Here is a 27,644-nt window from a genome sequence, read left to right as displayed (position 1 = left end):
TAAGGGAATATTTGTCTTTATTTTGTTAATTATTACTACAAACAGACATGGTTCCGGCAAATTGTTAAATTGTTGTGAGTTCTTCATTTTCGTATCTACAGGGTAACGACTAAGAAACGATGTAGAAAACGGACACGGTTAGATTTCCCTAGAAATGAGAAAGTGAAAGGCATATTGCACCAAGCGACACACTTTTCGGAAATACACGCAAACGGCGCATTTCCTGAGGTATGGCGTTGAATAATGATTGTTTTCACGTCAACTGATTCAAAACTACACTTAGACCTCACAGCTAACAACAAGCGCTGCGGAGGACAGTTTCAACAACTGTGGGTAACCGACCACCCCTTTCACCTTCCCCCCGCGGTGGAACCATGGGTCCCTTAATGAAACGTGATTTTGTAAAGCAACGAATTCGCACTCGTCGACACATGTACAAACAAATGCTCAAGTAACCATGACAACGATGACGGTATATAATAGCAAAGTGATAGTCAGTTGAAAACATTGCCGATAAGAGCGAGTTAATGCTCACCTAGGTGATGTTATTTTGGAACTAGTTACAATGTCTTTTTTCTTCTGAACCTTTGGGTTGCGAACATATAGGTGCACAGATAACTGAACTTGGAATATATGAAGTCTGATAATGACCCTTCAAAGATACATTTAGTAAGTTCGGAGCTTTTCACGGAACATTGCTCGAGTCGTCTAAACATGTATATTTGCAATTTCAATTTTTTTTTCTTTCAGTGAGTAGGCCAAGACAGACTCTGGATCAATTTGATGGCGTTGGGATAGCGTTGAGTGTATACGTTCTGAGTTGAACTTTTTTCTTTTGGTCTGCAGATATCACAACCTTTCCTTAAAAAGACTAGGAAGCTCTCAATTATTTTTCAATGCCTTATTAGAAAAATGTGGAGGACGCCTGACCGCATTTCTGTATCCAAGTATTCAGCCAAATTTCCAAAAGTTTGTGAGACGTAAATATAGAGGGTTCAGAAAAAATACGGTCGTTTACCTTAATGTCCTCAATTTTCTAAGTTGTGCTACTGTAAATTATAATGAGATGTACTCTAAAATATGACCCGGATAAATAAATAAATAAAATACAAAACTCTGATCTACTCAACCTAGCTTTTTCTCGTCATGAAAAGATGTTGATAGCGTGTGGTATGGGAATCACAATAACCATCTTGTTCCGCCTTCGGGTAGATCTGTGATGGTAGTTTTCATCTGTCGATTTCTTTGATGGCGTTCGAAAATGCTCGTCGTCGTGGATATGCCGGGGTTCGACAAATTTGAAAGAGAAAATCTTGAACAAAAAGTGGGGGCGACAATGAGAAAAGCCATGGAATATTTCGAACAAAAAGAAGTGATAAACTGTTCGTGGGAGAACCAAGGGCAACGAGATGTCTTTGATTCGCATTGCCCGTGTGAAGCAACATGAAAATGTCCCTATATATGAACACAGTATTTTCTCTTTGTTTTTTAAGTGTCGTCTATAGAAAGTCGAAGTTTCCTTCTATTACGAGGACCGATTGTCTGGAGAGTATTTTTCTCTCACGAATCCACCCTTCGTATCGTCCGGCGCTTTGTAGGCAAACGGCGATCAAACGCAACGGCAGCTGCGAGAACTAGAATTTCTTTGCCCGCATCCTGAAGCGAGTTCAGAAACAACATTTACTCAACTTTTCAGGGCGGATGTGTTCTATTTTGTATGGTTATTGTCAAGACAAAAATGACTCGAAGTCTTTACGCTGACGGCGCACCTGGTAAATACTGCATTCAGGAGAAAAGTGCAAGACGTTACAAATTCAAGGCGGTTTAGTATATTTACGCGAGTTCACAGAATTCAACTTGATGATAGCACTGAAAAGAAGTCAGCCGCGAATATTGAAAAATATCAAAAGTTAGCAGCTCTCTTTACGTTAGTTTCGTTGATCTCATTTTGATAGGTGAAATCTGAGGAACCTAAAGCTTAGGAGAGCTGTTGAAAATTGCTGATCGGTCGGCATACGTGGACATCGTCATACTTATATTGCACGAGTTCATCGGTGAAGCGTCTCGAGCATTGGAATATCTTCTGACTTTTTTCCTTTTCGTACAGAAAACTTTGCGGAACGCCGCACGGTGGTTCTTGCTGCCAATGTTGTACAAAATCGGGTTCAGGGTAAAATGCAGCGTTATCATCAGCTTGGCGACGTAGGACAAGCAAAAGAGATCGCCCATGGGTATGGGCGAGTTTCCCACCACGCGCGAGAGAGTCACCACGATGTAGACCGAGGCAAGCGGCGACGCACTCACGAAGAAGACGACGGTGATGCCGACGCACAGCAGGAGCACATGAATTTCCTCCGATATGCGGGACGACGTCGGAGCGCCGGCGGGGGCGTATCGCGGCTTCTTCTTCATCATCTTCCTGGCGATCAGCACGTACGTCGTCACGACGATGACGATGGAAGCGGTGATGCAGATGAAAAGTAGGATCAAGAGAGCCAGGAAGAGTTTGTCCCTGACTTTACTCTTGTAGCTCAGCGCGTCGAAGATCGCTATGGAGACGCCTATCCCCCAGATAAACACTGTCGAAGCGAGCACCCTGGACGTGCTCTGCAGTCTCAGGCTCTCTGCTTTAAAAGGGTAACAAATAGCGATGTATCGGTTCAGGCTTATCAAAGCCACTGTCAGCATGGACACACAGAACGCCACGTCGGTGATGGAGTGCCCAATGGTTATATGGAACTTCAAGAAGGACGCCATAGAAAGCCTCTGCGCAATTAGGAATATCATGGAATACATCATGAATATCGTGTCCGCCACGGACAGGTTAATGAAAAAGAAGTTCGGGATAGTCCTCATGGTTTTTAATTTTATGACGACGGTCAGGAAGGAGACGTTGCCAACCAGCGCCACGGAGCATGCCACAGCATATAGGATAAACATCAAGTCGTCATCTTGAAACGGGCATCTGCTCTGACCTGGTTCCACCACGGTATCGTTCCCAGACGCGTTGGCTGTTGCCAGGGACGTCACTTCCGGGGTCACCGACGTCGTCATGATACCTGTCCGTCGGGTTAAAAAACCTGTAACGATAAAAAGCAATTTAATTTATATCGTGGGCATTCAACCTGGCCTGGAGAACCATTGTGTATAGTGATGAATACATCCCATGTAAATATCAGCGCTTTGTGACTCTACGTGCGTTGAGCTGATATCGTTAGGAGCACCTGCGGAAACGCCTATTGGCTACCTACTGGACTTACATAATTACACTGTGCGATCGAGAGATGGAATTCACGATAATAAACGCTGTAATTATCGCTTATTCAACCATCCGTAATAACCGACATTACCGCGGTGCCGACAGCGCGCTTAAAGAGAATAAAACAATAAAAACAAAAAAGCCTGACCAACAATGGAGAAGGATTGGCGTCACGATTTGGACCTACCAACACGGATGACGATAAACCAAGAGATACTGAGAGTGTCATAGGTTATAAGCGATCCTAATTACAATCGTTTATCTGTTTTTTTTTTCGTGGTTGGTGTCCTGGTAGGAAGGTAGACTGATTAACAAAGGAGGTTTTCAATTGAGAGAAGAATTACTAACAACGTCAGGAAAACAGTATCAATGCTATAAGCGCTGAGTTCCTGTAGGATGTTAATCATTATAGCATGACTGTCTTCTAAATGACGCAATGTCTTGGAACTTTTCGACAACGAAATATTGTATTCTGAACAACACAGTTCAACCTCTCCTGGGAGGGCATGAACCTTTTGGTCCGGGCTTCCATTAATTGTGTCACACATGGGGAGTCGGCTCCGGAGGCATGCATGCGTTGAATAGCCCGTAGTCCTTTGTGTGTAGAGTTTTCGTTTTGCTTTTTTGGCAGTTTGGTATTAGAGTAAGCGTAAACACTTGCCCCTGGAGATCCTGCTTTCCGATCGATTGCCATTTGCAATTGTGCGACAGTGCAAGAAAACTGATGCAGTTGCTCTTATTGATTGTCTATGTATTGCCAACAGAAAGTTTCTCAAGAACGCTATTTCGACGGTGATGCACTTCCGCCACCGCTGCACAAATTACAACCACAGGGGTAGACATGAGTTTCTACCCCATGCCATAACGAGGGGGCAAAACATATAAAGCCAAATGCATAAATTTTGTTTTTCTAAATTCCTGAAAAAGTCACTCGGTTTAAGCAGGCACAAACTTGAAATATCATGCACTTCATGCCACATTAGCGTTGATGATTTAAATATATCGAAATCTAAAAAGCAGTCCGGCCCAACATGACGTCTTTGATTGTGCGAGCTACCGAGTGGTCACTGTTCGTTAGCATTGTCCAAGGACTATAGACCGCAGCGTGGATATGGGAAATGAAATTTTGCAGATCTTTATCATTAATATTGACGGATAATTAGATAATTATGACCCGGCTGGTTGCACTCGAATTGCCAACTTTCCATTCCCACGGCACTCTATCATAGATCTAATACAGATACGGATATCTGACATGTCTTAAAGGGCTGTTCCGTTAGGAGTTGAAGTAATCCGCTGATGCTTGAAGTTAAAAAGTCTCTTGAACTTCCAAAATGAGGACAATTTAAAGTCACTTCTTCAAGGACATCCCTCGGGATTTAGCGTGGGAGTAATCAATTTGGAATAAAATTAGGCATTTCACTCTTTTCGATTAAAACTGTGACGAATCACTTCCAAAGTCTTATGACATTCAAAACGGCCCAGAACTTCCCTCTTTTTTCAGGCATCTTATATCAATGGACAGCTTTTCACTGTTTCGGAACAGCCTACTTTGCAAACAACTCAGTGACTGAATGACATCATCAACATAATTATTTCACTGATCTCTATGGAGTATTACACTAGCCCTTTCGTCAAAGTGTTAGTATTGATGGCGTTAGAGACCAGGACAGCTGATAGTCGTTAATAGCTGATAGCTGAGACACTGTTGTGTAGATAGGTGCAGAATATATGTAAAATGTATACGGAAATTTGGCTTGAACACAGTCAAAGCATGAACACTTCAATGAATTATTTTCAAATTTAACATCTGACAATACCATTTGACCTACCATCTGACACCGTCGCCGATCAATTTCATTTTACATTTCTACAGTGTGGCACTGTCTTTTGGCAGGTCGTTATTCGCACCTGTTAGACCCTCTACACTGCTATTAGTAAGCCCCTTGAATAATTGAAAAAAGGTGCTAGCAAACATAATAAATCAATACAGTGTATCAAGAGTCAACCGACCCCATAAATAGGCAAATCCACATTCAGTAAGGCAACTCTATCATACGAATATACTGGTCGACAAATTCCATAAAATCAACATGTATCTTGCTGGTTGTGTGAAAATGTTCAGGTGTTTGTAGGTGTTTGTAGGCGGCTTCAGTTGCTCAAACAAAACAACAAAAACAAAAGGGGGTTTGTTCCTCCGCAGCCAGGGCAGGCGCCGTTCGTCACTGTTTGTGAATAGATATCCCCAGGAAACGTGCCAAAATGTCAATAAAAAGGACTGGTACGTGTTTCTGTTAAACTTAGGCTGTACACAGGGTTATCAACGGTGATAAGTCATCGGATTGCGTGTTGACTGCTGGTTGCGACGGACCATCATTGAGCTAATCAGGATTCCGAAAGTACAGACTCTCTTATCATGAAGGTCTCGCTTCTGCCTCCACAGTGTTTGTGGTTGCCGTCTTTCCGGCCAGCCGGCTACCTTTATCTCGGCAATAACTTTACGGGCCACTTCGGTCCATTTTCAAAAGGGGCAATGAGACTCACGCCATAAACTAGAAGCTCCCAGGAGTGTCTTCTGGCCACTCTTTTAAAGACATACAAGGTTACATACCAAACCTTACACGCATATTTTAACAGCTCAGTCTAGCGTACAAACTTGTTTACCTGTAGAGAGAATGAGAGACTTCGTTCACATACAGGCGTCTGCTGTCAGCTAGCTACGACCCACATCCCCGTCGACTGTTTCCCCGTCAATGTGCAGGACTAATCATGACGTCGCGTTTTCAGAAGGAAAAAAACTCGGATGGACTCACCAGTGTTAACGTTGGTTAGAGCGTAAGTCCGTCAGAATTCAGCTTATTTCCCATAGTACCGGTGTGCGTAGGTGCGACTAGCATAGTGAACCTCATAGTACGAGCATCGCTTTAATGGACCAGGTCCATAATGCACCGCTAGTAGCGCCACTATTACGCATGACAATAATACTGAGCCTATTGACGGAATTTAAAACCAATGGCTGGTTTATCGGCATTCAGGTATCGCTGAATGGATTGACACATTAAAGCGAGTGTTTGTGAAGGTGAAGTACTGAAAAGCTATTCAAGTCACGAACCAATAACTGTCAAGTGCGCATGCTGCCCGTCTCATCTTTAATTCACGAAGGGCTATCGTTTTCGCGTTCTGGGACGGCGCCTCCCCTGTAATGTTTTCCAGCGGTTCTGTCTTATGGAGAGAGAGAGAGAGAGAGAGAGAGAGAGAGAGAGAGAGAGAGAGAGAGAGAGAGAGAGAGAGAGAGAGAGAGAGAGAGAGATTCTTGGCGATTGGTAAATAGAAGATAATGAGTGCAGACGATCATTGTTTAATCATGAAAACACCATGAATAACACATAACATTTACGTCTTCGAATTAAAGTTTCTTAAGATGACTGTAGAGTACACGTGTGGCTCCACCATCATCATCATTATCATCATCATCATCATCATCATCATCATCATCATCATCATCATCATCATCATCATCATCATCATCATCATCTATTTCATGACAAAACTAAAGTGTGGAGACGGCAACTTAGCAAACATACGTCACTTGTGACGGATGACTCAAACTAGAATGAAGATTGCTTTTCAAGTTGACTTGGCGATTAAATCCTGAGCAATATTATTTACACAAATTGCTTGGACAGAATAGTTTGCATCGTGTACTATGCTCATCATCGGTATATAAAAAGAGTTTTTTTAGAAGACAGGACTTTTGAAAGGACAATTCCACTGCTATCAAAAACTTTGTCAGAGCTACCGATAATTTGCTTTAGAACTATTGATGCTTCTTCGCCACTGGGAGGGAGTGGGCGGCGGCACAGAGTACGATTTTAGGAGGGCAGAATGAAAGGAAGGGATGGATCTGGGATAATTACCTGCAGAGACGAATCATTCTAGTCACGATTCATTGCAGTTACGCTATGATTGCTAACACATTTCTGTAGGGGCATACTCAATAATTCCCAAGTGCCACGTGCCTCGGATCAGCGCGTTCATCAATATATCATGCAAGCAACGTTCACAACACTGTCGTTTGTTTAAACTACAAAAAAGGAAAATACAGTGACCTCAAACAAACGAAGTTTGTTTGTTTGCATATGTTGCCATTCTTCATAATTTAAGTAATTCGGCGTATTGTCGCGATCACTAGTTAGCACGCCCGAGTCAATGCACTGTGCCAGGGAGAGATTTCATCAAATGTAGGTCAGAGGTCATCGAGGTTTGTCTGTTTTCATGTGCATAAATTCGCTGAAGTATGATTAGGTCATGCACAAGGAGCATTTAAATCCTAAAATGGAGGCGGGTTTTTCTTTGAGGAATTAGCACAAGTTTGTCAGACATATTACTGCAAACGTTTGCGAGCGTATGGAACCTTAGTACCTTGAAGCTTTTTATAAATATTCTCTACGAAACAAACACGCACGGCTGACGATGTGTCCATGTAGGGCAGGGTAACCACAGTCGCCTGTTTTCTAAAATGGCTGAATTTTAGAAAACAGGCTATTGTGAGAGTTACCGTGCTCCGTGCAACTTCAATGATTTTCGTGTGATGCAGTCACCGGTTTCTCATACCGTGCCGGCTTCACTGATATAGTGTTGAGAGCAAGTGCGTTGACAAGCATGGAGAAACCGCATGTAGCACATCGATAGGAAACCGTCTCTACAATTCAACGCAACTCAGACTAAAAGACTTCATTTCGACAACTTTCACATACCCTACACACCCTAATACGATCAGCGGGACAGTGTGCGAGACAGAGCATCTTCTTCACACCGCAAAGAACACTAATTTCCGACATATTCAGTGAATCGAATCGGTGATATTCCATACACACGATTGAAACTAATTTGGGATAATTGGATCTTAGTAGTTTTCAAATTTCTCAAAAGTGTTAGGTGACCTATAGCCGAATGTTCCAATATTTCAAATTACTCATAAATACAAGTGTATAACTTAACAAGAAAAGCAAATGAGCTCACATTTCCAGATTAAACCGACATTACATCACCATCCAATTATCCCAAATTAGTTCCAACCGTGTTCATATCAAATAACGTCTGTACAGTCATCCTAAAGTAATTGTAATCATATTTATTGGTGTAATGGGCAAACGATCACATTAAATTACATTTGACTTCGTAACAACGATGGCATTCTGCCCTCGTCACCGTCAGGGGTTGTTTTATTTATCCGCTAAACTTGCGCTTTCATCACATGATATCTGTGTACTCGTATAGCAGCACATTTGCGTACTCGTCATATTCATTGTCACCGTGAACTCGTCACTGGTAATTGTCGTGTTAACTATTGCCATGTCACCATCGGTTCGCCCCTGATTTGTGGATTGTCCTCTCCTCGTCAAGATTCCCACCGTGTTAGCTTACTGATGTGTTCGAGTTTAATTGGTAACAGAAGAAACGGATCGTACAGAACCCTTGAAACTTCAAGTAAAACACGCATTCCTGAATTAAAACAGTCACTTTTGTGAAAAGGATAAGTCGACACGCCATTACTACGGCGGGAAAGTGGTTACAGTCGATGTCTCCGTTTCTCATTCGAAGTGTACGTATTAAAGTAGAGCACGCAATTCATTTTGATTTCTTATACTCATAGAATTGTTGAAGTAGAAATTGACGTCAATTTTATCCGGATGAAAGTGTACAGAAACTTGGTTTGACACGACAGTGTACTTTTGAAGAGCGTACCAGGACTCCTGTGACGTCGAACTGTGAACAACAGGAGCCGTAAATAAGGCGAGAAATCATACAGTGCTCACGTGACCATCGAACAAAATGATACAATGGGAGGGGTTTTGTATATGTCGACAGGAAACCGCATTTACGGGCTTGAAACCAATGTTCCAAAAAATAAGAAAGGGAAGACCAGCTGGTCAACTGGTGTGAAGCTTTGTCGGCTGGTAGAATGTGTCTCCGGTTAGTCCGCCGGCGAACCTGAGAAGTCCTCGCTTTTAATGCTCAAAGCACGACTTCTCGAGTTTAAGCGTCGTTTTTTTTTAGATTTCATAATCGGTCTTTGATCGGGATTGAGGTGATAATGTGTGTGGCCAAAGTGTTCTAATTTCGCCCTCTGTCGACAAGCACTGAAGACGAATAGAAAGACGGCAAATAAGTTGAAATGGCTGGCATGTCCCTGGATCAGACGGCAGAAATGAACTGGATAAGATTGTCGAATGTGTTTCTTATCTTTGTGCTCTGAGTGGTTGAACTGCCCAAACCATATGCTTACCCAATCAATACTCGTTGACAACCCCATCGAACTTCCCCCGTCAATTTTATCATCAATATAGCATCAAGGTACTACCAAGGCAATTTGACTTCCATTCCATTATCCACCAAATCAATTTACGTGGTCAGTCGGTTTATATTTTGGTCAATCAAGTATCAATCGATCAGTCAACTCATCGAAGGATGTACAAATCAATTACAATTAATGTGGTTTTTCAAAAGTCTAAGAAACACCGATATACAATGAACATTGCGCTTCATTTTCTCCCAACATTAACTCTTCAGATTCACTATGTCAGACTTAATACTCATAAAACACGGATAAAGATTTTCTAGCTGGTAAACCTGTATTGAGCGATATCGATGAAGTCTTCTGGTGCATCACTTAGTTTAGTAGCAGGTAACAACATTGGAAAATCGAATTATCCATTCACTTTTTATCCTCTTTCGGTTCAATAGACTCTCATCTCAGCGTATAGGGTGTTCTTGATGTTGTACCGCCGCAAGGTTTAATAGATATGTGTGGGACAACATGCTTATAATCCCCACGTGAAAGTCGTATATAGGCTGTTTCCGGCTTTCGATGTCGTCGGCTGCGATGGGTATTAAAATAAAAGCCAGTTTTGTATCAGCAGAACGGTACATTTAATTCGTGATATTCTTGATTTTCGTGTATAACTTCATGTATGTGCAGTCTAATGTTACAATTTCACAGGACACAAGCGGGGACACTCACTGGCTCTGCTGTGCTGGCATCATGACAAGTTTTGTCAAATCCAACAGTGCGGCATAGTGTGGTTTTATAACTATCAAAATACATTATGATTTTAAAAAATTATCACGGTAAAATCAGGAGTAACAGCAGCTCTACCGGTCACCGCCAACGTCACTCCATCAATGACCATGTATATACACCGCAACACGTCTTGTTTTCCCGCTAACATCACTCACTTGTGCGTTCTAAATAGAAAAAGCCACAACCAAAGCATGTAATCAGGCTAAATCATATTATGGCCTTCTAAAACGAACTTCAGCAGCATCACCATTGCTTTCATGAAAGTGAAAATAACAAGATTAGAAAAATCCACACTAAGGAATCCGCTTTACCAGAAAAAGATTATAATTGTCATATCTTTCCTTGCCCAAACTAGGACCTATGCAACCTTGTTCCGCTCATCTGTCGGCTAACTCGTTATTACTTTTTACCTGTATGAGCCCTTGAAAGCGACCTCAATGAATTCAACTTCGAGGTTGAATTAACCTTGATTTGATAAGGTAATGCCCCTCATAACCAATTCGAAAAAAATCAATTTACTTTTAACGGTTTCGGGGAGGACTAGAAGTTAATATCAAATATGGTCATGTCGTGTCGAGCAGGTTGGCACTTAGTCATAATTATTACACAGCGCCCCGAGCATAGCTTCTTTTGTGACCTCTGCGACGACAAGACGTGCTCACCTTCGTAGTTTGAATGTCCTGAGTTTGTAGGGAGGTCAAAGGTTAGCACACAGTGCAAAATGTGGCTTACAATCGTCGGAAAAGGGTCTTTGAATTTGGCCGTCAAAAAGACTATATTTTTCCTGCCACAGAAGTCTCATCATTGCTAAGGTCTGGATTTGTTTGTGAGAAATGGAAGTTTCTCTAGCCCAAAATTGGGCAAAAATTTAACATCGAAAATTGAGAGTCTTGAGACTGTAATTAAAGGCCTGTTAGCTCTAACCTTGGTTGAACTCTTCCAGTCTTATGGCTCTTTAAGATGAAGTTATTATTGCTACTCCCAAAGTCATGTCGAAACGTTCGGTGTCGTAAAACGCCTGTAAAATACAGCCTGTAAGTGTTCGATATCCAACGTTACTGTTGAAAACTGAATTAAAGTCCGGACAGGAATTCATATGTCAAAAATAATACAGGAACTGCTAATTGTCATTGAAAAGGCTAGCCCTATGCATTTAACACACTTTGGGGAGAAGAATGAGAAAAAAGTTTATTACTAAAAAATGAAAATATTATCCAAAATTACTGCTATTCTTCCCTTCAAGTGAAGACAATTTCTACAAAAGTGTTCATCCCGCATGTGGAAGTCAACAGAGGAATAGTAACCCTGTCAAAATTTACAAAATCTAAAGGACCGTACGAGATAAACAGAAACCCGGAACATGAGAATCTAAATCAAAGGTGCGCACATTGAAAGGCCAATACGAAATACCTTTTTATCAAGTAAGCCCCTGTCAGCAAATCGTATTATCTTGAAGAGCAAACTTGAAAGATAGAGAGGTAAAGAGACATTAAAATTATGCATCCAGCACGACTGACACACGCTTCTTATCAGATTTGTCTTTTTATCAGGTTACTGACAAGAATCGTATTGAAAAAACAGCAGCCTATTCACGTTTAGACGAACGTCGATTACGTGTAGCAAGCTTCTGTAGTATTCACCAATGAATGATGAAAGATGATAATTTAGAAGAAAACTAACATTTTGAGCGTTTACAAGGGTATGTACTGATATACGGACATTCTTACGTCTGTATTTATGTATGTAGATATTAACGTATGGGAGGAGAGTTAAGATATGTATATAATATATATATATATATATATATATATATATATATATATATATATATATTATATATATAATATATATATATATATATATATTATAAATTACATTCAGAAGATTCAGGTCCCAGGTCCTCCTCTCTTCATTTCTCTGTCTGTTTCTGTTTCTGTCTCTGTTTCTGTCTTCTCTGTCTCTCTGTCTCCCTCTGTCTCTCTGTCTCTGTCTGTCTGTCTCTCTGTCTGTCTCTCTGTCTCTCTGTCTGTCTGTCCTCTGTCTGTCTGTCTGTCTCTCTCTGTCTCTCTCTCTCTCTCTCTCTCTCTCTCGACTGTGAAGCGGTAACAGTATTCACGATAAAGTTCGCATGGTGATCTGGTGACCTGCTATGAAAACGAATCACTTAAAGGGGTATGTTTTATCATCTTTATCTCATGACAAATTGATTTAGTCGACACATTTTTCAAGGGAAAACACAAAGGACTAAAACACCATGTCAATGGTCAATACCAACGAGCGCTATACGAGAACCATGCATTGAAGACTGCATTGAGAGTCTTCAATACGCAGTGATTGCATGATAATACTGTTTACTTTGCAAAACCAGCTGTACATTTCATCAGAAGAAGAAACAAATACGCTCTGACGTTCTTGAAGAGAATTCACCGCCAGATGCATCTGAGAGAAGTCAGTGCAACGCCATCGCGAGTGTCTATGGCTCTTCGAGACGGCAGTAGTGACTGTATGCCGCGTGTTGGGCGATTTCCTGCGCATCCGCAGACGTTTTTAGCATTTATTGAAGACTCCACCAAAAGACAGAATGGCGCTGTCATTTCTTCAAAAGATGAATTGTGTTGTATAATTTATGACGTGATGAAAAACGACACATTCAGTTTGATCATCGAGACGTTTTTGTTCCATACCTGATTTATATCGAAAGATCACAGCCGTACTGAGGCTTCGGTCTTTAACCCCTGAAGACTTACACTGTGAATGTTGCCACATGGAATGCTAGACCTACGGGATTGTTTGTTATCGACTTCGATGAAGCGGGGGTTGGGGGGTGGGGGGTAATGAGGCACAGGGGGCATGTCTTCCCAAAAAAACGGCAGTGTTTTCGTAAAAAATACCCCAGATTGTAACAAAGGAGACTTAAGTAAATGTGAATAGAGACACATCAGCTTCATTCACTTTATATCCTCGATTGCCTTACTGGATACGTGACGAGGCTTTATAACAGCGCAAATAATGAACCAAGATATTGTTTCGATCAAAATACAGCTATCGGTACAGAGTTCAGATACGGTAAAGTTCTAATAATAAATTTGTTTTGATACTAATATTAGCTTCACGCTGTAAGAGTAAGACGCTCATAAAAAAAACACAACTCCCTCCCCATGGTGATTTTTTGTGTCGCTAGCGCGTACATTTTGTCGCGCAGACGGTGTGGAGATGGTATACGCACAGGTCCATTCCATTATTTTGTAGGGCCACAGGAGAAGTTCACCAGGCAGGATTCAATTTGTTTATTCCTGTTCTATGAAATGAGTTTTTCTACGAGGCGAATCTTGCATCACTGGTTTCGTTAATGTATCGCTCTGGAGAAAGATAATCCAACTTATGCTTACTGCTTGTGCCGCATGTTTTAAGTCCCATATTACGTGTTCAGAAAGTTAAGTGGCATGGCATATGTAGGTATCTAGGTAACAATGGTTATGGACCTACTATTGTTTCGTGTTCTTACCCACCAAAACTATGCCAAACACCCACTGTTTGACTTGTTAGTAAAAACAGGTGTACCGAATTATAAGCATCCCCACTAATGACAAATGCATTTTAGTCCTAATTGAATTTCACCACTCTCAACAACCACAATGTAAACAACACTTTTGTGCACAGGCCATGTTAATAAACCAAATATTTGTGGGTGTTTTGCAAATCTCACTTTAAGAGGACAGAAAACTTGCTAATATAACGGATATACTGTGCCTGGAATTACACAGAATGGAGATCACTGGTAGGCTACAAAGCATGCCATGTTGCATCTACCACACGTTTGGAAAGACTTCTCACCTTTTTTTCAAACAAAAAGACATCAACAGGAGAGATTGCTATTAAAATGAAATTTCAGGGTGTTCAGTGTATTCTTGAAAACAAACCTGTGGTTAGAGGATATCAGGGCCCGTTGTCCATTGTATTTTCGATTGATTCAGAAGGTATGCACAAGGCTCGAAATGGGCAAATCTCTCTGCTGTAAGTACATATGCGAATGTCCTTAGTTCCTGAACATCACGTCCTCTTTCATATTTACAAACATTTACTGTAGACGAGGCAATTTTATAACACACACATGTCCGGGTGCAGAATACTTTCGTGTTCATTCGCCCTTAGCAGGCATGCTTTCTGTGTAACCGTCCTGTGTAAATTCCACGTTTTGCACGTATAGAATTGTTGAGTGTTCAGTTACTTTGGATGCAGTATCCCGTCATCTTCAAGGGTTGTTTCACTCGGGCTGTTTACATAAATGAGTGGATGTTACATACACCGAGTCACAATCTAGTATTACAATACAATTTACTCCATATGAAGAAAATACCAAAACGCTAAATATATTACTTCGTACTTTCTGTAGATGATTGCCGAGGGGAAGGGGGTATGAAAGAAGAGTTTACGGAGCGGTGGCTTCCCCCACCCTGCCAAAATACCATTGGGTCAATCATAAAATTATTTCAGACACAACGGAGCGCGAGACAACATGTGTCTATGTTAATTGTCAATTGAGAACGTTGAGGAAAACAACATATGTTTGAATTACCAAGTATTAAGAATATGGGAACAAGTTAATTTGCATAATTCCAGATTAAAGGGACAAAGTCGGCCATTTTTTCATGAATTTTGTTTGATACGAGATACTATTTATATTGTTTGACATGTTGAAAGTTACTGAATGAATGGGTGACCATGCATATATTCGATCAAGGTTTTAGACACGATACATGAAACCATCGCGAAAATGAATTAATGGTCATGACCATTAATTCATTTTCGCTATGGTTTCATTTAATTTGTCTAAAACCGAAGTCTAATATATGCATGGTCACCCATTCATTCAGTATCTTTCAACATGTCAAACAATATAAATAGTATCTCGTATCAAACAAAAATTCATGAAAAAATGGCCGACTTTGTCCCTTTAACGTGGCAGTTACAGTGATATGAATTGTGCATTCTGAGTATGTTTCCATACGTTAATTAATTTAGTAGCTAAATGTGTTTATGACTTAATGAACATGATAATTTAATGTGATGGGTTTTATATCGCGTCATTAATGAATTTTAATTATGAAATGTAAATCGCATTGATATTTATGATTGAATGGATTCTTTTATCGTTAATTAACATATACTGTATTGTTGAAAGCACGTCTATAGGGTATTGTGTAAACATCCAGACTTAAACAATATCGTGAATGCTAGCCCCACCTTGACGACATATAACTTTTAGACATATGAAATAAACGTGTTATCTTTGAAGACTGTGAGAACCAACTCTGTGTGTATGTTTCTCGGCGACCTCTCGCTGGCAATGCCCGAATGATAGACGGTGAACTGTGGTACCCCATAGACAAATCTTCAAAACCACGCTGTAGACGGTATTCGTAAGTGAAAGAAACAGGTACACCCTTGACTGAAATACTCGTGTGTGGTCACTCAGAAGTTCACTTGATACATTACATGAAGTATTCAAATATTGAATAAAATCCTGGACCAAGTAATTGCTTTCTAAATCGTCATTTATTTATTTATTTATATGCTGGACAATTTTTGACGATAGCGCAACTGACCTTGTTCTAGATTTAAATGTTTTATGTTTGGCATCGATTAAGATTCCCAGTGGACAAAGTTCACTCACGATGCAATTATGTTCGGTATTGTATAATTATAGTGCCTGTGGTATGCCCCTTGAAGTTCACTAAGAGTTCAGAATAACGTCTTGGAGGACTAGGAATCCTCGCTGCTGCATGGTTGTGTGTGTGTCCTTCACGCAAACATGCATTGGCCGGTTTAATGCCATCGTGATGGAGGGACTGTGCATGAAGCAACTTGTCCACGCCAGCGAAACGAGTCAAACACGCTGTGACCCGAATGACCTCTCGCAACCTTCAGATCCGTGGCTTTCCCATCTATTCAATACGTCAGTTATATCCGTGTTTGGCTTCAGTGCACCAAAGCAGGGTATTACCGCGAGTATATTCTCAGGACACGATCACTGTAACTGGTGATCACGACAAAAGATTGAAAGAAATACATGTCGAGAGTGACTTCGCTTGAATGTGTACCGCCCGTCAGCAGCGGAGACGGTTACCTATAGACAGTGTTTGTCGGTGACTACAATTTCCCGTGGCATACTAACATTTGTGTTTTCACATCAAGCAGAGAAACTTTGTACACTGTAGTATTCTTAATTCCTGACAATAACTTCCTTCATGGTAACCAGCCTGGTATTTCCCGACCAGACGAAAATCTCCAACATTTACGATCGTGAAAAGATGCCACGTCCTATAGCCGGAGTGGTTTAAGATCGCTTCACATGAATGTAAGGTGCCACAGTGACACACAGAAATTCCATCACAAGGATTCTGGTTTTCGGTGTGAGTGCAACATGTTGCCCAGCTCCAGTAGACATTAAGTCTGAATTAACATTTAAATACATTTATCAAGATGCTTTCAAATGAAATAGCGCGACAGAGTTCTCATTTACCTGTGAAATTGATTCGTAACCAAGGCTAGAGTAACCCTGTTGTAACCAACACGCTGGTCCCGAGAAATTACCCTGTGCAGAGAAGCACTGCAAATAAGATGCCTGTTCGCATCAGATCTAATCAGCCTCAAGACGTAATTGAATCGATTACACAAAATACGTTACGCTGTGGTCGGCACTTCTCCGGAGCACACTCTGTAGGTTGTGGGGTCTTATACTCATCCAGAGACGCATAGAGTGGTGAACTTGGCCACAAGGTAAGTGTGTCTTTGGAAAATTGGATATTGACGGGCAGTAAATGCGATGTCATTCTATTAACTCTGCGTCGTGCCAACCATTAATTTTGACCTTGACTTTGTAAACTTTGTATTTTCTGAAGCTCGGCATATTATTTTGCCTAATACCTCTCGTAGATGTAAATTATCAATATTGCTTTGTATAGATAAACGCTGACTTCAATTCCTTATTAGGGTCAGGAATCTTGACACGGGATCAGGTTATTGAATACAAAGCTTGCAAAGCATGGGTGAAATTGAAATTGTATTTGTTTTTGTTTAGGATTAGATTGACAGGCGATCTAGTAAAACAGTAGAATCGAAGCAACGCTTCAGAAAACAATAACACTTCCAGTGAATATCCGCCAAAAAAGTAGTCCAGCATCCATACAACACATCCTGACGGCAGCAACACTTCAGTAATCATTTTTTTTTAAATCCGTGAACAGTAACTTTGAAATTGCTGTAAATGACTTATGACGTTTCTGCGTTACTTTGTTTTGATGATTTAGGGAGTACTGCGAAAATTGACGACATTGTCGTAAAGTAATATTATTTATTGCATACGACGCACAACAACCCTAGCTGAATCGACGAGTTTGCCTCCGTCGTGGGACGGCTGTGAGAGTGTCTTTTTACTTTGAATCACGGTCACGTCCGTATCAATAAACGTTCAGGAAAACTTGCACTATCAATCTTATTGCTTTACAACTCCACAAGGAGGCATACGAGATCCGACCTAGTTTTCACCCCGGAATATAAACTAGTAGAACAAGAAAATAACAAATTAAAAAAATCACAAAGAACAACAACAACTATTTTTCTTCCTTTGTGAACATATTTTTCGGCAATACTCCAGTTGTTTGTCACAATTCTCTTTCCGATGATAAAATTATGTAGTGTCCAAAACGAAGAGAAAATCGATGCATATTATTTGAGACTGTTTTTCCATGTATCAACGAGTTTCTGTGATCACACGAGGAATGCAATCCTGTTGATTACTAAGAAGTGCAAATTTCAAAAGAAAGTTATATATAAGCTAAGGAACAATTAATTCAATGGTTCTACTCCGGAATAAAAAAAGACGCGATGCGTTAACGTTCTACAGACTCAGTACGCCCAAATAATCACGTGATGCCGGTACAAACAAGCCCACATGTGTACTAACGCGCATGGAATACACGTACGTTTATGCGCGTTTGCGCACATGGCTTGTTTGTACCGTGGTCGATTCGAATTCCGGGTTTGGCCTATTAGAGACTAAGTTTTCTTTTATCTTTTTGGTATTATCAAGCTCTGACGTTGCTAACGGCAACAATTGTACGAAATCCATGATCTGTCAGATACGACCGCACCATTACATTTAATTGACTATGATTTGTTATTGCGATTATTTGTATGTACTGCCATCCAATGTGACGAAATAGCCTTCTCTGGTTTTTGCCCTAACTTCCTTGTCTGCGTCCTCACCAAGAGTGCCTGCCAGTTTACCGATACAACAAACGTTTACATAATACGTATACTATTAATTTGAAGTCTTTATTTGTTCGACACAATCAGACTCATATTCAGAAAGAAATTTATGAAGTAATAGCTGTAAAACACGAAAATTTGAATTTGTTAGCACATACAAACACTGGATTAGCGAACCACACTCTTTGGTGCCAAAACTTTGAAAGCATGTGTGTAATTATGCTCAAGATTCTTTTGGTACGATAGTATTTGCAGTCTGGATTACGTGAAGTGACCCTACTCTTATTAAAATTGTTCGTTTTTACCACTGCAATCTTAATTTCCATTGGTAAAATAGTTACGATGCTAGGCGATGCTTTTATTTTTTGTTACTTTTTCAGTTATGCAATATGTCAGTGCCGGTTAATCCTCGATATAAACTGTTTTACACTCTCCAACTTTTTTAGTTTCCAAGCTACACCACTGTTTATGTTTTAACAGTAGGCGAAATCCGGACCGCCGTTCGACTGGACTAAGGTGCAAACACAATAGCGAGCAGAGGCGGGTAGAAATATGTGTTCATATTTCATATTCACATTCATATATTTGCATTTGTTAGTTCCACAACAACGTGGCTTCTACAGAGTTCCCTGTTTTCAAAAAACGCTGCTTCAGCGTTGGTCATAGTACGCCATTTAAATCCAGTATACGCCTATTGTGTAAGAATGCCGGCACAGATGAAAGAGTCGAGAATTTTACCGATCTACGCGTATGCCATTTTTTGCAATTGTATTTACTCTCGATAAAAAAACAAAACTTACAAGTGCCACAGGCGGAATTCTGTTCTTGAATTGCAATTCATAAATGTCGATCAAGTCACGGATAGTCTCTGGTGCTAGCTGAGATAATATCTGTCTAGCAGGTTTGCAGCTCACAGACATTCTTCGAACACTCTTTCATATTACGATTGATCTTTCTAAAATTGTACAGAAAATATCATGATGAAAAAGTGAATCAGTTTTTAAAGAAACATTCTCGGCAATTTTTTGTATGAGCGGGAGGGGGTGCACATAGACTGGAGATGATACGATAAAATATCCCAACGATTAACTGAGTGACTTTCCATTTCTTTCAATTATTCAGACATATTCTAAAAACTTATTTTGACTCTCCTCCCCGTTGCCTGTGAACGGCTTCAATTTATCTGTTTCGAACAAATAGCACTATCGCAAAGCTAGACGACGTCTATGGTTGGATTTTGTCAAACAGAAGTAATTACGTTTTCACCGTCGGGACGCGTTTTATCCTCAAAATTATGTACGGTGAGAAAAAGATACCTATCGATCCGTCCTATTCAAATCCACTCTTAAAACCTTAGGGCCCTCCATTATTTCGATCAGAGCCCTCCTCTAAGGAGAGAACTACAGTCGGTTTGCAGCCGAATTTCTGATCATGTGATTACTTAGAAGGGACTGGAAATTCTCGCTGACAAAAAAAGGACCGAGGGGGCTGTTAGAGTTATACTTTGAAATTCCAAAGTTCGGTATGAAAGTAAAAAGAGAAATTTGATTCGGTAATTCTGGTAAATTTATGTATCTGTGCTGTTTGATTTTCGTGTCACTATTTTTTTTATCTGTAACACCTTTTGGGATCTTCTTTAAAGTAATCCTGCTACCATCTGCAATCCACGGTTACCGTATAAACCCGACGGGAACCTGATATCGCTGTCGGAAATATTTCACCATAAAAGTGAAGAATTATGCTGATTTCGTCTGGGCATGGTTTTCCAAAGGATTTCTTATCTTTCGAGATAAGTGCAATTTCCTTCTTCTCACAGGAAGCTCTTCTCAAATCGTAAACTGCATCGTAATATACTATTACAGGGACTACGTTTTGCCTTTACAACAAGATAATGTATATATTTCATTTGCCACCCCTTCCAATTTAAGTGTCGACCAATTACTTGGATGTAAGACTTGAACGTTTTCGGCGCAGACAATAATGCCGGGGGCAATTTTATCTACCGGTAAGGCGACACTGGGTTTTCCATGACTCATTGAAAACATTTCCAAGAATATCCAAAAAGCAAAAAAGATCACATTTAAACTGCAACCATTACTGAGTTCCTAGTTCAGCTCCTAGAAAGTTCACAAAGACGATTCTTTAGTTGCGATAAAAGGTTTTTAGATTCGAATTCCATCAAAGACTGTTTTCATTCCCCTTAATGGCAAGAGAAACACCACTGCCGAAGTTCTTATCGGAAATCCTGCAAACGCCAGTACGAGACAAGATTACAACCTTTTACATCGTCTCAGCAAATACACTGATACTTAAAGAAATAAATTATTTGGTAGTGGTTTCTAGGCCCATCTCGTGTTGTGATTAGTCAATGCAGAGGTCCGAAAAGTGGGATAAGAGGATCACGTCAGCAAGCAAGCACGGAGCATACTAGTATTTGAAGCAAACTTCAGGACAGAGACAGCTAAACGGGCAGTAGATGCTGGAGAGAAGATGGTATCGAGGGAATGATTCGCTATGCTACATTGAGATTTCGTGCTGGTGAATTGTATTGACAGTTCGACGTGATCAGGTGGCGAAATGGCTCTTTACTGTTTTTATCACGTTTAGATCATATTTAGACCGTAATCGGGGTCAAAACCATTTTCAGAGGGCCTACAGAAACTTTGCGTTGCCAGTCAACTTTCTAACGTGAAACTTAATGGGAACAGTGCACGTTAAGCGACAATGATCGGCAACACTGTCATTTTAAGCCGCATGTCAGCGGCAATAACTCTAGATTTCCATCAGAGGACTGGCTTCTTCAAAAAAATCGCTAAGTACTCGGTAAAATGCTCAGGTCAACAGGTTAACTGCTGTTTGTCTGAGAAAATGTTGTAGTCTCGTTCCGTGGCCATTTTGGACACCGTGAAGGCATGTAAAGAGACCGTAAAACTACAGCCATGTGATACACGGGACCCTTCGTATATACAAGCTGCATACAGTCTTTGCCTCACTTGCCCATCTATGCATGTTATACGTGTTAGCCTGTACGTGTTAGCCATGGTCGCTTCACTCCAGGTGGAGTTACCGTCTGCCAACTCTTTAAATGGACCAACTAGACTCAACCATCCAAGTTTTCTTCTCTTTCTCCTATCGTACGATTCTATAATCTGTTAGCACGGTACGTGTTTTTTCCCCAGAGTACTGTGATATTTTCTCCATCTCAAGGCATTCATGTTTGGTGTAAGTTTTACAAAACATTGCGATGGCCGTCAGCTTCGGAGTATAGTAGTCTCGTAAATTTGAATTTTTTACAGTTACTGTTATCAGAATTTAAGATAGGCGCAAGCATCATTTGTACATATTAACATTTAACAAGGCTGTTCTGACATCGTGCTCCGTGAGGTAGCCCTGAGAATTGTTTCAGAATTAAGACAAGTGAACGAAGGGTGTAAAATTCGATGAGTGCCTGCCAGTGGCTGACTTGAATACACTTGAAATTTTCTATTGTTCGGTATTCTCTGGTAAATTAACATGTTATTCTTACCGGTTGTTTCAATCAAGAACTCAAATGATCTCTATTAATATTCGAAGTGACTTTCGAATAAAAAAAGATTTACGTACGTAGACCGTTAAAATCGCGCCTGTCACAGCGTCCCCACAACTAGCATAAATTTGATCTCTAGCAACGACATGTTTGGTTCACAGAAAACATATAATGAAGACTATAAGGCCTAATTTATGTTTCGGGGTGACAATTTGTATATTTCAAATTTCCGTCTGCCTGCACACCCATCGAACATGCCCACAAATCTTGTCGAGCCCTCGACACGTTCTTTCCAGTGAAACAAGCTGCTCTGAATAGCAAATTTCAAGGTATAAGTGAAATGTATAATGAGAGAGAGAGAAAGAGAGAGAGAGAGAGAGAGAGAGAGAGAGAGAGAGAGAGAGAGAGAGAGAGAGAGAGAGAGAGAGGGGGGGTTGGAGACACAGAAAGACTCGAGGATAATATACTGACTGTTTTTGTCGGTGTCAGTTGCTATGGTAGCGCAGCCAAACCAACCATTCTTGTTGTCTTATGCCATAGTAACCTAACCCGTGCCGCCAGTTGCTATGGTAGCGCAGCCAAACCAACCATTCTTGTTGTCTTATGCCATAGTAACCTAACCCGTGCCGCCGATGAGCGTCTAGTGATAAGTTAACAAAGATTTTCATCAGCCGACGGCAAATCATTATCGGCGTCAGCTTGTAGTCGTCAAGCTGGTGCATAGCAATCGTACGCGATAATAGGAATATCATTCAGCAACCTGAACGTTTTCATTCTCGTGATGGCAGTTTGAATATTGATTCCAGTGTCCCATCACTCGCAGATAAATTCGAAGTGAAACAAAATACCTATACTTTGTTTTTTTCTCTTCAGAAACTCACATGAATGAAGCTGAGCACACGGATACGTTTTTCCCTCTCTTGCAGTTTAATAAGGTATTAAATCGAGAAAAGCAACCGCATTAAAGCTACATTCCTTTCTGCTGTCTTGTAAGGTTAATACGGTATTATCCAATTGGAAAAGCAAGCACTCTTTCCACCACACGCAAAAATCCTTCTCCGTGAGGTTAATTGCTTGATCCAGAAAGCGCACAGGAAATTATTGCATCCCCTTACACATAAAAGAGATCGCATTAACATTTCCAAAGCTTCTTATTTCCGTCATTCGGTCTTGCGCTCGATCATTCGGCGTACACTTTTTAAACTCTCTCTCTCTCTCTGTCTCTGAGAATTTTCTCCACATACGATGTAATCTGCCATGAAAAACATTGTCTCCATCATGCATCAATGCTTCAGCTAGGGTCATATTGAAGTTTTGCCTCGTGGTTCTTTTGTTGTAGGTGCTTTGTGGCGAATTCAATCCCACTACATGGCACATTTAAAGGGATACAGTCGTCGGAACTGCGCTCAAAGGTCGTATGAGACCCATGCGACCAATGTAAACACTGTATCCAAGGTACGATGGTGATTGATGAAAGTTAAAACATATCTGTCATAATCTACATCGTATAATTTAAATGTTGCAGCAATGATGATGAGGTGCATCTATAGATATCGTGCACGAAATACATTGTTTGTAAACAAGGAACTCGCACAGACGCAGTTCCGACGACTGTTTCCCTTTAAAGCATACAGTGGCTGTAACTTTGGGTATTTTCATAATTGTTGTAATATGAAAGAAATGCACCATGTTGGAGAGAAACTTGAATTACACAAAGTATTAGCTTTACCAATACAATACGTTTTATGCAATATACAGTGTTATCTTTGACAAGAGAGTTTCTAAGATCGGCCGTTACTCATACACAATGTTGTGCTGTAATGATAAGTTGAACACAAGGCATATCGACCTGATTTTTGAAGTTTCTTTACTGTACGCTCTAAACAAAATCTACGTGAAAATACTAGTACGCCTGCCGAGACACTCCATCAATGAGAGACCCTCAAACCCAAAATTCAGTATCTTTGAATTTCATGTGTACAAAACTGAATTTGTGCTTTCTTCAGAGCCTCTCAGACAGTTAAACACTCTCGTATAAATAAATAAAACTAATCAGCTCAAAGAAATAAGTACTAATAAAAAAAATCGAAGAACAAATTACATCCAAAATGAACGCGTCAGCCCTCCAGCCTGATGAAGCAACTCTGACAAATACCATCCTATCAAAGAAACATTTCAGTGTTTGTTGAATATCGTACATTTGTGGTAGGATTTCAAGAAAGGAGCCAAGTCCGGGGTCATTAAGGATAGCTCCGCGTTGATACACACCATCGTACTTCAAAGAGACGCAATGAAAGGACAACAAACCGAGTTCAGTGCCGAAAATACGCTCCAACCTCCTTTTAATTACGTCAGCCGCTTACACAACTTTAAAATGTCAACCCCGAATATCCACGGTGAATTGACATACGAAGCTTTGCGAATCATCGGCGCCGATGAAGACCCTTCGCTACCAGGTGATTCAAAACTTTCACAAACTGACGAGGCGTAATAAAAGTTTCAACGTTGACAGATTGTGACTGATGTAAGTCTCCACACTGTTACCAAATACGTGTATCGACATTCATGCCTCTGTAGGCGTCAAATCCTATCTAAAACACTCAACATAATTGCAGACCATTTCAAGGCGGATAATAAACGTAAGCAGAGTTCAGCGTAGAGAAAAACTGGCATAGCATCACACGCAAGCACATGTTTTAAAGAGTTATTTAAAATAACAGACGACGCGTGTGTTATCATATCATTAATCTGGATGTATTGTAAATAACAACCTCGTGCACAGAAGTTTTAAATAGCCTGAGCTGTCGACAACGAAACCCACCTGACGAGGACACGAAGATTCTCATCACTTTGAGGCAAATATGTACTTTTTTCGGTGACTTGGTTTCGTTCAATCAATTTAAAAAGTAGAATATAGTCCCGTATATATGAAAAAAATTAAGCTTTCGCGCACGCTTTCTCCAGGAAAAGTTAATACTGTCCTCTTCAATAATGAAGAATCATCAAATGTCAAACGGCTAATTTTTGGAATGGAGAAGCAGTTTACTTTAAATACCACCGACATTTCAAACTTCCGAAGGATAGCTAATCTCCGATTATTTTTTTTTTGGAGGGGAGGGGGGAGATTGAACTTTGAAGAAAAAAAAACAACTCAAAATTTCATTTCCGCTAGAACACTGTGGAAAATCTATTTCCTCTTGAATTTTTTTAATGATTCTAATAGTGAGCTGCAGACAAGCACATGAGTTGTTAGACATTGAGAATTTGAAAATCTCTCCCCCTGGCGGATTTTGCCTTAATGAATAGGGAGTTTTGTCGGTTTTATTCCAATTGCAAAGGGTGTGTTTTTTTCTTCATCAGAAATAAAATTACTCACTGTTTTCCAATGTTCAGTAGTTACAATAGGAATACAGTCAAGGTTTATTTTGTTAACGCCACGGGAAGTTCTCGAGAAGTGAATATTTTCCTTGATTGTATTTGATTCAGTGTTTCATGGAACAGCCCTAACAAAACGTTTATTGTCTGTTGACTTTCAAATTGACCACATTTTTATGTTGTATGTACCACGAATAACAAGATGATGCCCAACGTGATCTTATACGGGGGGGGGGGGGGGGTCTGTCAATTAAACCTCAAATAGCGCCCTCCTTATACAACGGTAAATAAAATGATTTTGACGAGTCCACATATTTATACCAGTTCGCTGCAAACAAACCTTTGCAACTTGTCTGGTAGAGTTTTACACTCCGACTTTAACTCGACTTGGCTGCAGAACTTTGAGTCCGAGATCCGGGTAACGCTGCCTGCTCTACGAGGATAGCGACGAAAGCGCACTGTACTTGTCTCCCGTGATCCATTCCCTCTGCACGCTGTGCCTTTCGGGGTCGGAATTCGATTACGCTACGAAAGTCTGACCCGCGGCAAAAATAGATGTTTGTTGGCGTGTCGCGTATGTCATGCCAAGCGTACTCCGAGGGCTAAAAGAGGACAGCGTGCGACTTATTGCCGTATTTTGATTTTAAAAAGCTACGAGAATATTAAAGAATTATCAATAGAGCAGTTATTTCACAAATAGCTTTCTTATCGTTTGAGATATATTTGCAAGGTTAACTAGGCCATGAATAACTCGACACAACTGCGTATCGGTTTACTGCGAGTGTCGTAAATTTATACATGTAGAACACGGTCCTCGTTGTATTGAGACGGGTTATCAGTTAGGGTGCCAGATACCATTCGGGGTGTAGATAAAGGTTGCGTTGTATATAAAAGAGAGAGAGAGAGAGAGAGAGAGAGAGAGAGAGAGAGAGAGAGAGAGAGAGAGAGAGAGAGAGAGAGAGAGAGAGAGAGAGAGAGAGAGAGAGAGAGAGAGTATATAGTATGCCCTGGTGGAGAAGACACCCGGAAAAGTCGCCTATGATTCATCTTTGGAACGGATGTGTGTTAATATACTCGATTGCTATTTGTCACATTACTTCTTACAACATATTGTTTGACGAAAAACTCGAGCACTACCTCTCGCCATAAGCATAGACTATGACGATCGACGACGCTTAACAGAATGACATAATGTTGTAAATTCTCCTGTGAAACAAAGGCTTTCCACGATAAAAAATATGGACAGGTTTGCCCTTTGAGATACTAGAGCTGACGAGTGTGACATTTCTTCCGCTATCATGAGTTGTCACCTCGCAAATATCAGAGCCAATATATCTGTCGCCAGTCTCCCGAGTTGTGAAATTATCACTACAGTGTGTCAGCCGCCGATATTACACCATGCCATGACGCTCTAAATTTATGAACAGAAAACCTCTCGGGCGACTGAAAACAATGCGGAAATGTCGGCTTTCTTTTTACGACAAATCTTGGAAGTAGCAGGACATAGCCAGCGGTTGTCATATACACCGGTGCGTTGATTTAGAACAAAGTGAACTGCACACCATTCCAGCGATACTTCTGCTTTCAAGTTTCTACATGTGTAGAGGTACGGATCTTCAGTGGCTACATTCAGTTCACGTAAAAGCAGCGATGACTAGACTCGGAACCGCAAAGTCCAGATGCCAGCTACGGAAACATCTACAATGCATACGGGACGCGTCTTAATCTTCGCGAAAAACCTAAGTCTGGTGCTTAAATGATTTTTTGATACAACAGTATTTTGTTGAACATGTGTGTGACACGAATAAGTTTACTTTACTTACCCGAGAAACAAACCGGCACCGCTATACAGAGTGTTAAATTCCCCCGTTGTCACGAACACGCCACTCCGGCAACCTCTGGGAAAATTAACTTAAACCGATAAACATACTTTAGCAGCAGCGACTGTTTCAGGAAGAACACGGCGTCTTTCTGTATGGTTGTAATCGAACACTGGCCAATTTACGACTGTTGTCGCCGGAACGTGGTAGCACATAACGGCAAGCCGTTCAAGCTGCTGGCAGGCTACGCTCTGAGTCGGAGCGGGCGATGAGAGACGTAATGCTAGATTTCTGTTTTTCTTGGCGTCT

At 40.7% G+C, this 27,644-nt stretch overlaps 1 protein-coding gene across 3 annotated transcripts; it reads right to left on the bottom strand.

The window, feature by feature from the left end:
• LOC139134947 (somatostatin receptor type 5-like) lies at positions 1-27,644 on the bottom strand. 3 transcript variants are annotated; one of them, XM_070702051.1, is made up of 2 exons: positions 27,339-27,644; positions 1-3,080 (listed from the first exon to the last, which is right to left on the bottom strand). In XM_070702051.1, the coding sequence occupies exon 2, from the start codon at positions 3,052-3,054 to the stop codon at positions 1,972-1,974; it is 1,083 nt and encodes a 360-aa protein (XP_070558152.1). In that variant the 5' UTR covers positions 3,055-3,080; positions 27,339-27,644; the 3' UTR covers positions 1-1,971. The 3 variants fall into 3 exon arrangements, with proteins under 3 accessions (XP_070558152.1, XP_070558150.1, XP_070558151.1); XM_070702049.1 differs by lacking the exon at positions 27,339-27,644 and adding an exon at positions 5,924-6,231; XM_070702050.1 differs by lacking the exon at positions 27,339-27,644 and adding an exon at positions 6,073-6,231.

The sequence above is a fragment of the Ptychodera flava genome, chromosome 6 (assembly GCF_041260155.1).
Source record: "Ptychodera flava strain L36383 chromosome 6, AS_Pfla_20210202, whole genome shotgun sequence".
Lineage (NCBI taxonomy): Eukaryota > Metazoa > Hemichordata > Enteropneusta > Ptychoderidae > Ptychodera > Ptychodera flava.
Note: the sequence above shows the minus strand (reverse complement) of the source record. Positions and strands in the feature narration are given on the sequence as shown.

Excerpts from the sequence above, each read along its gene's own strand:
- LOC139134947 (XM_070702051.1), bottom strand. The coding sequence starts at position 3,054 with ATGACGACGTCGGTGACCCCGGAAGTGACGTCCCTGGCAACAGCCAAC.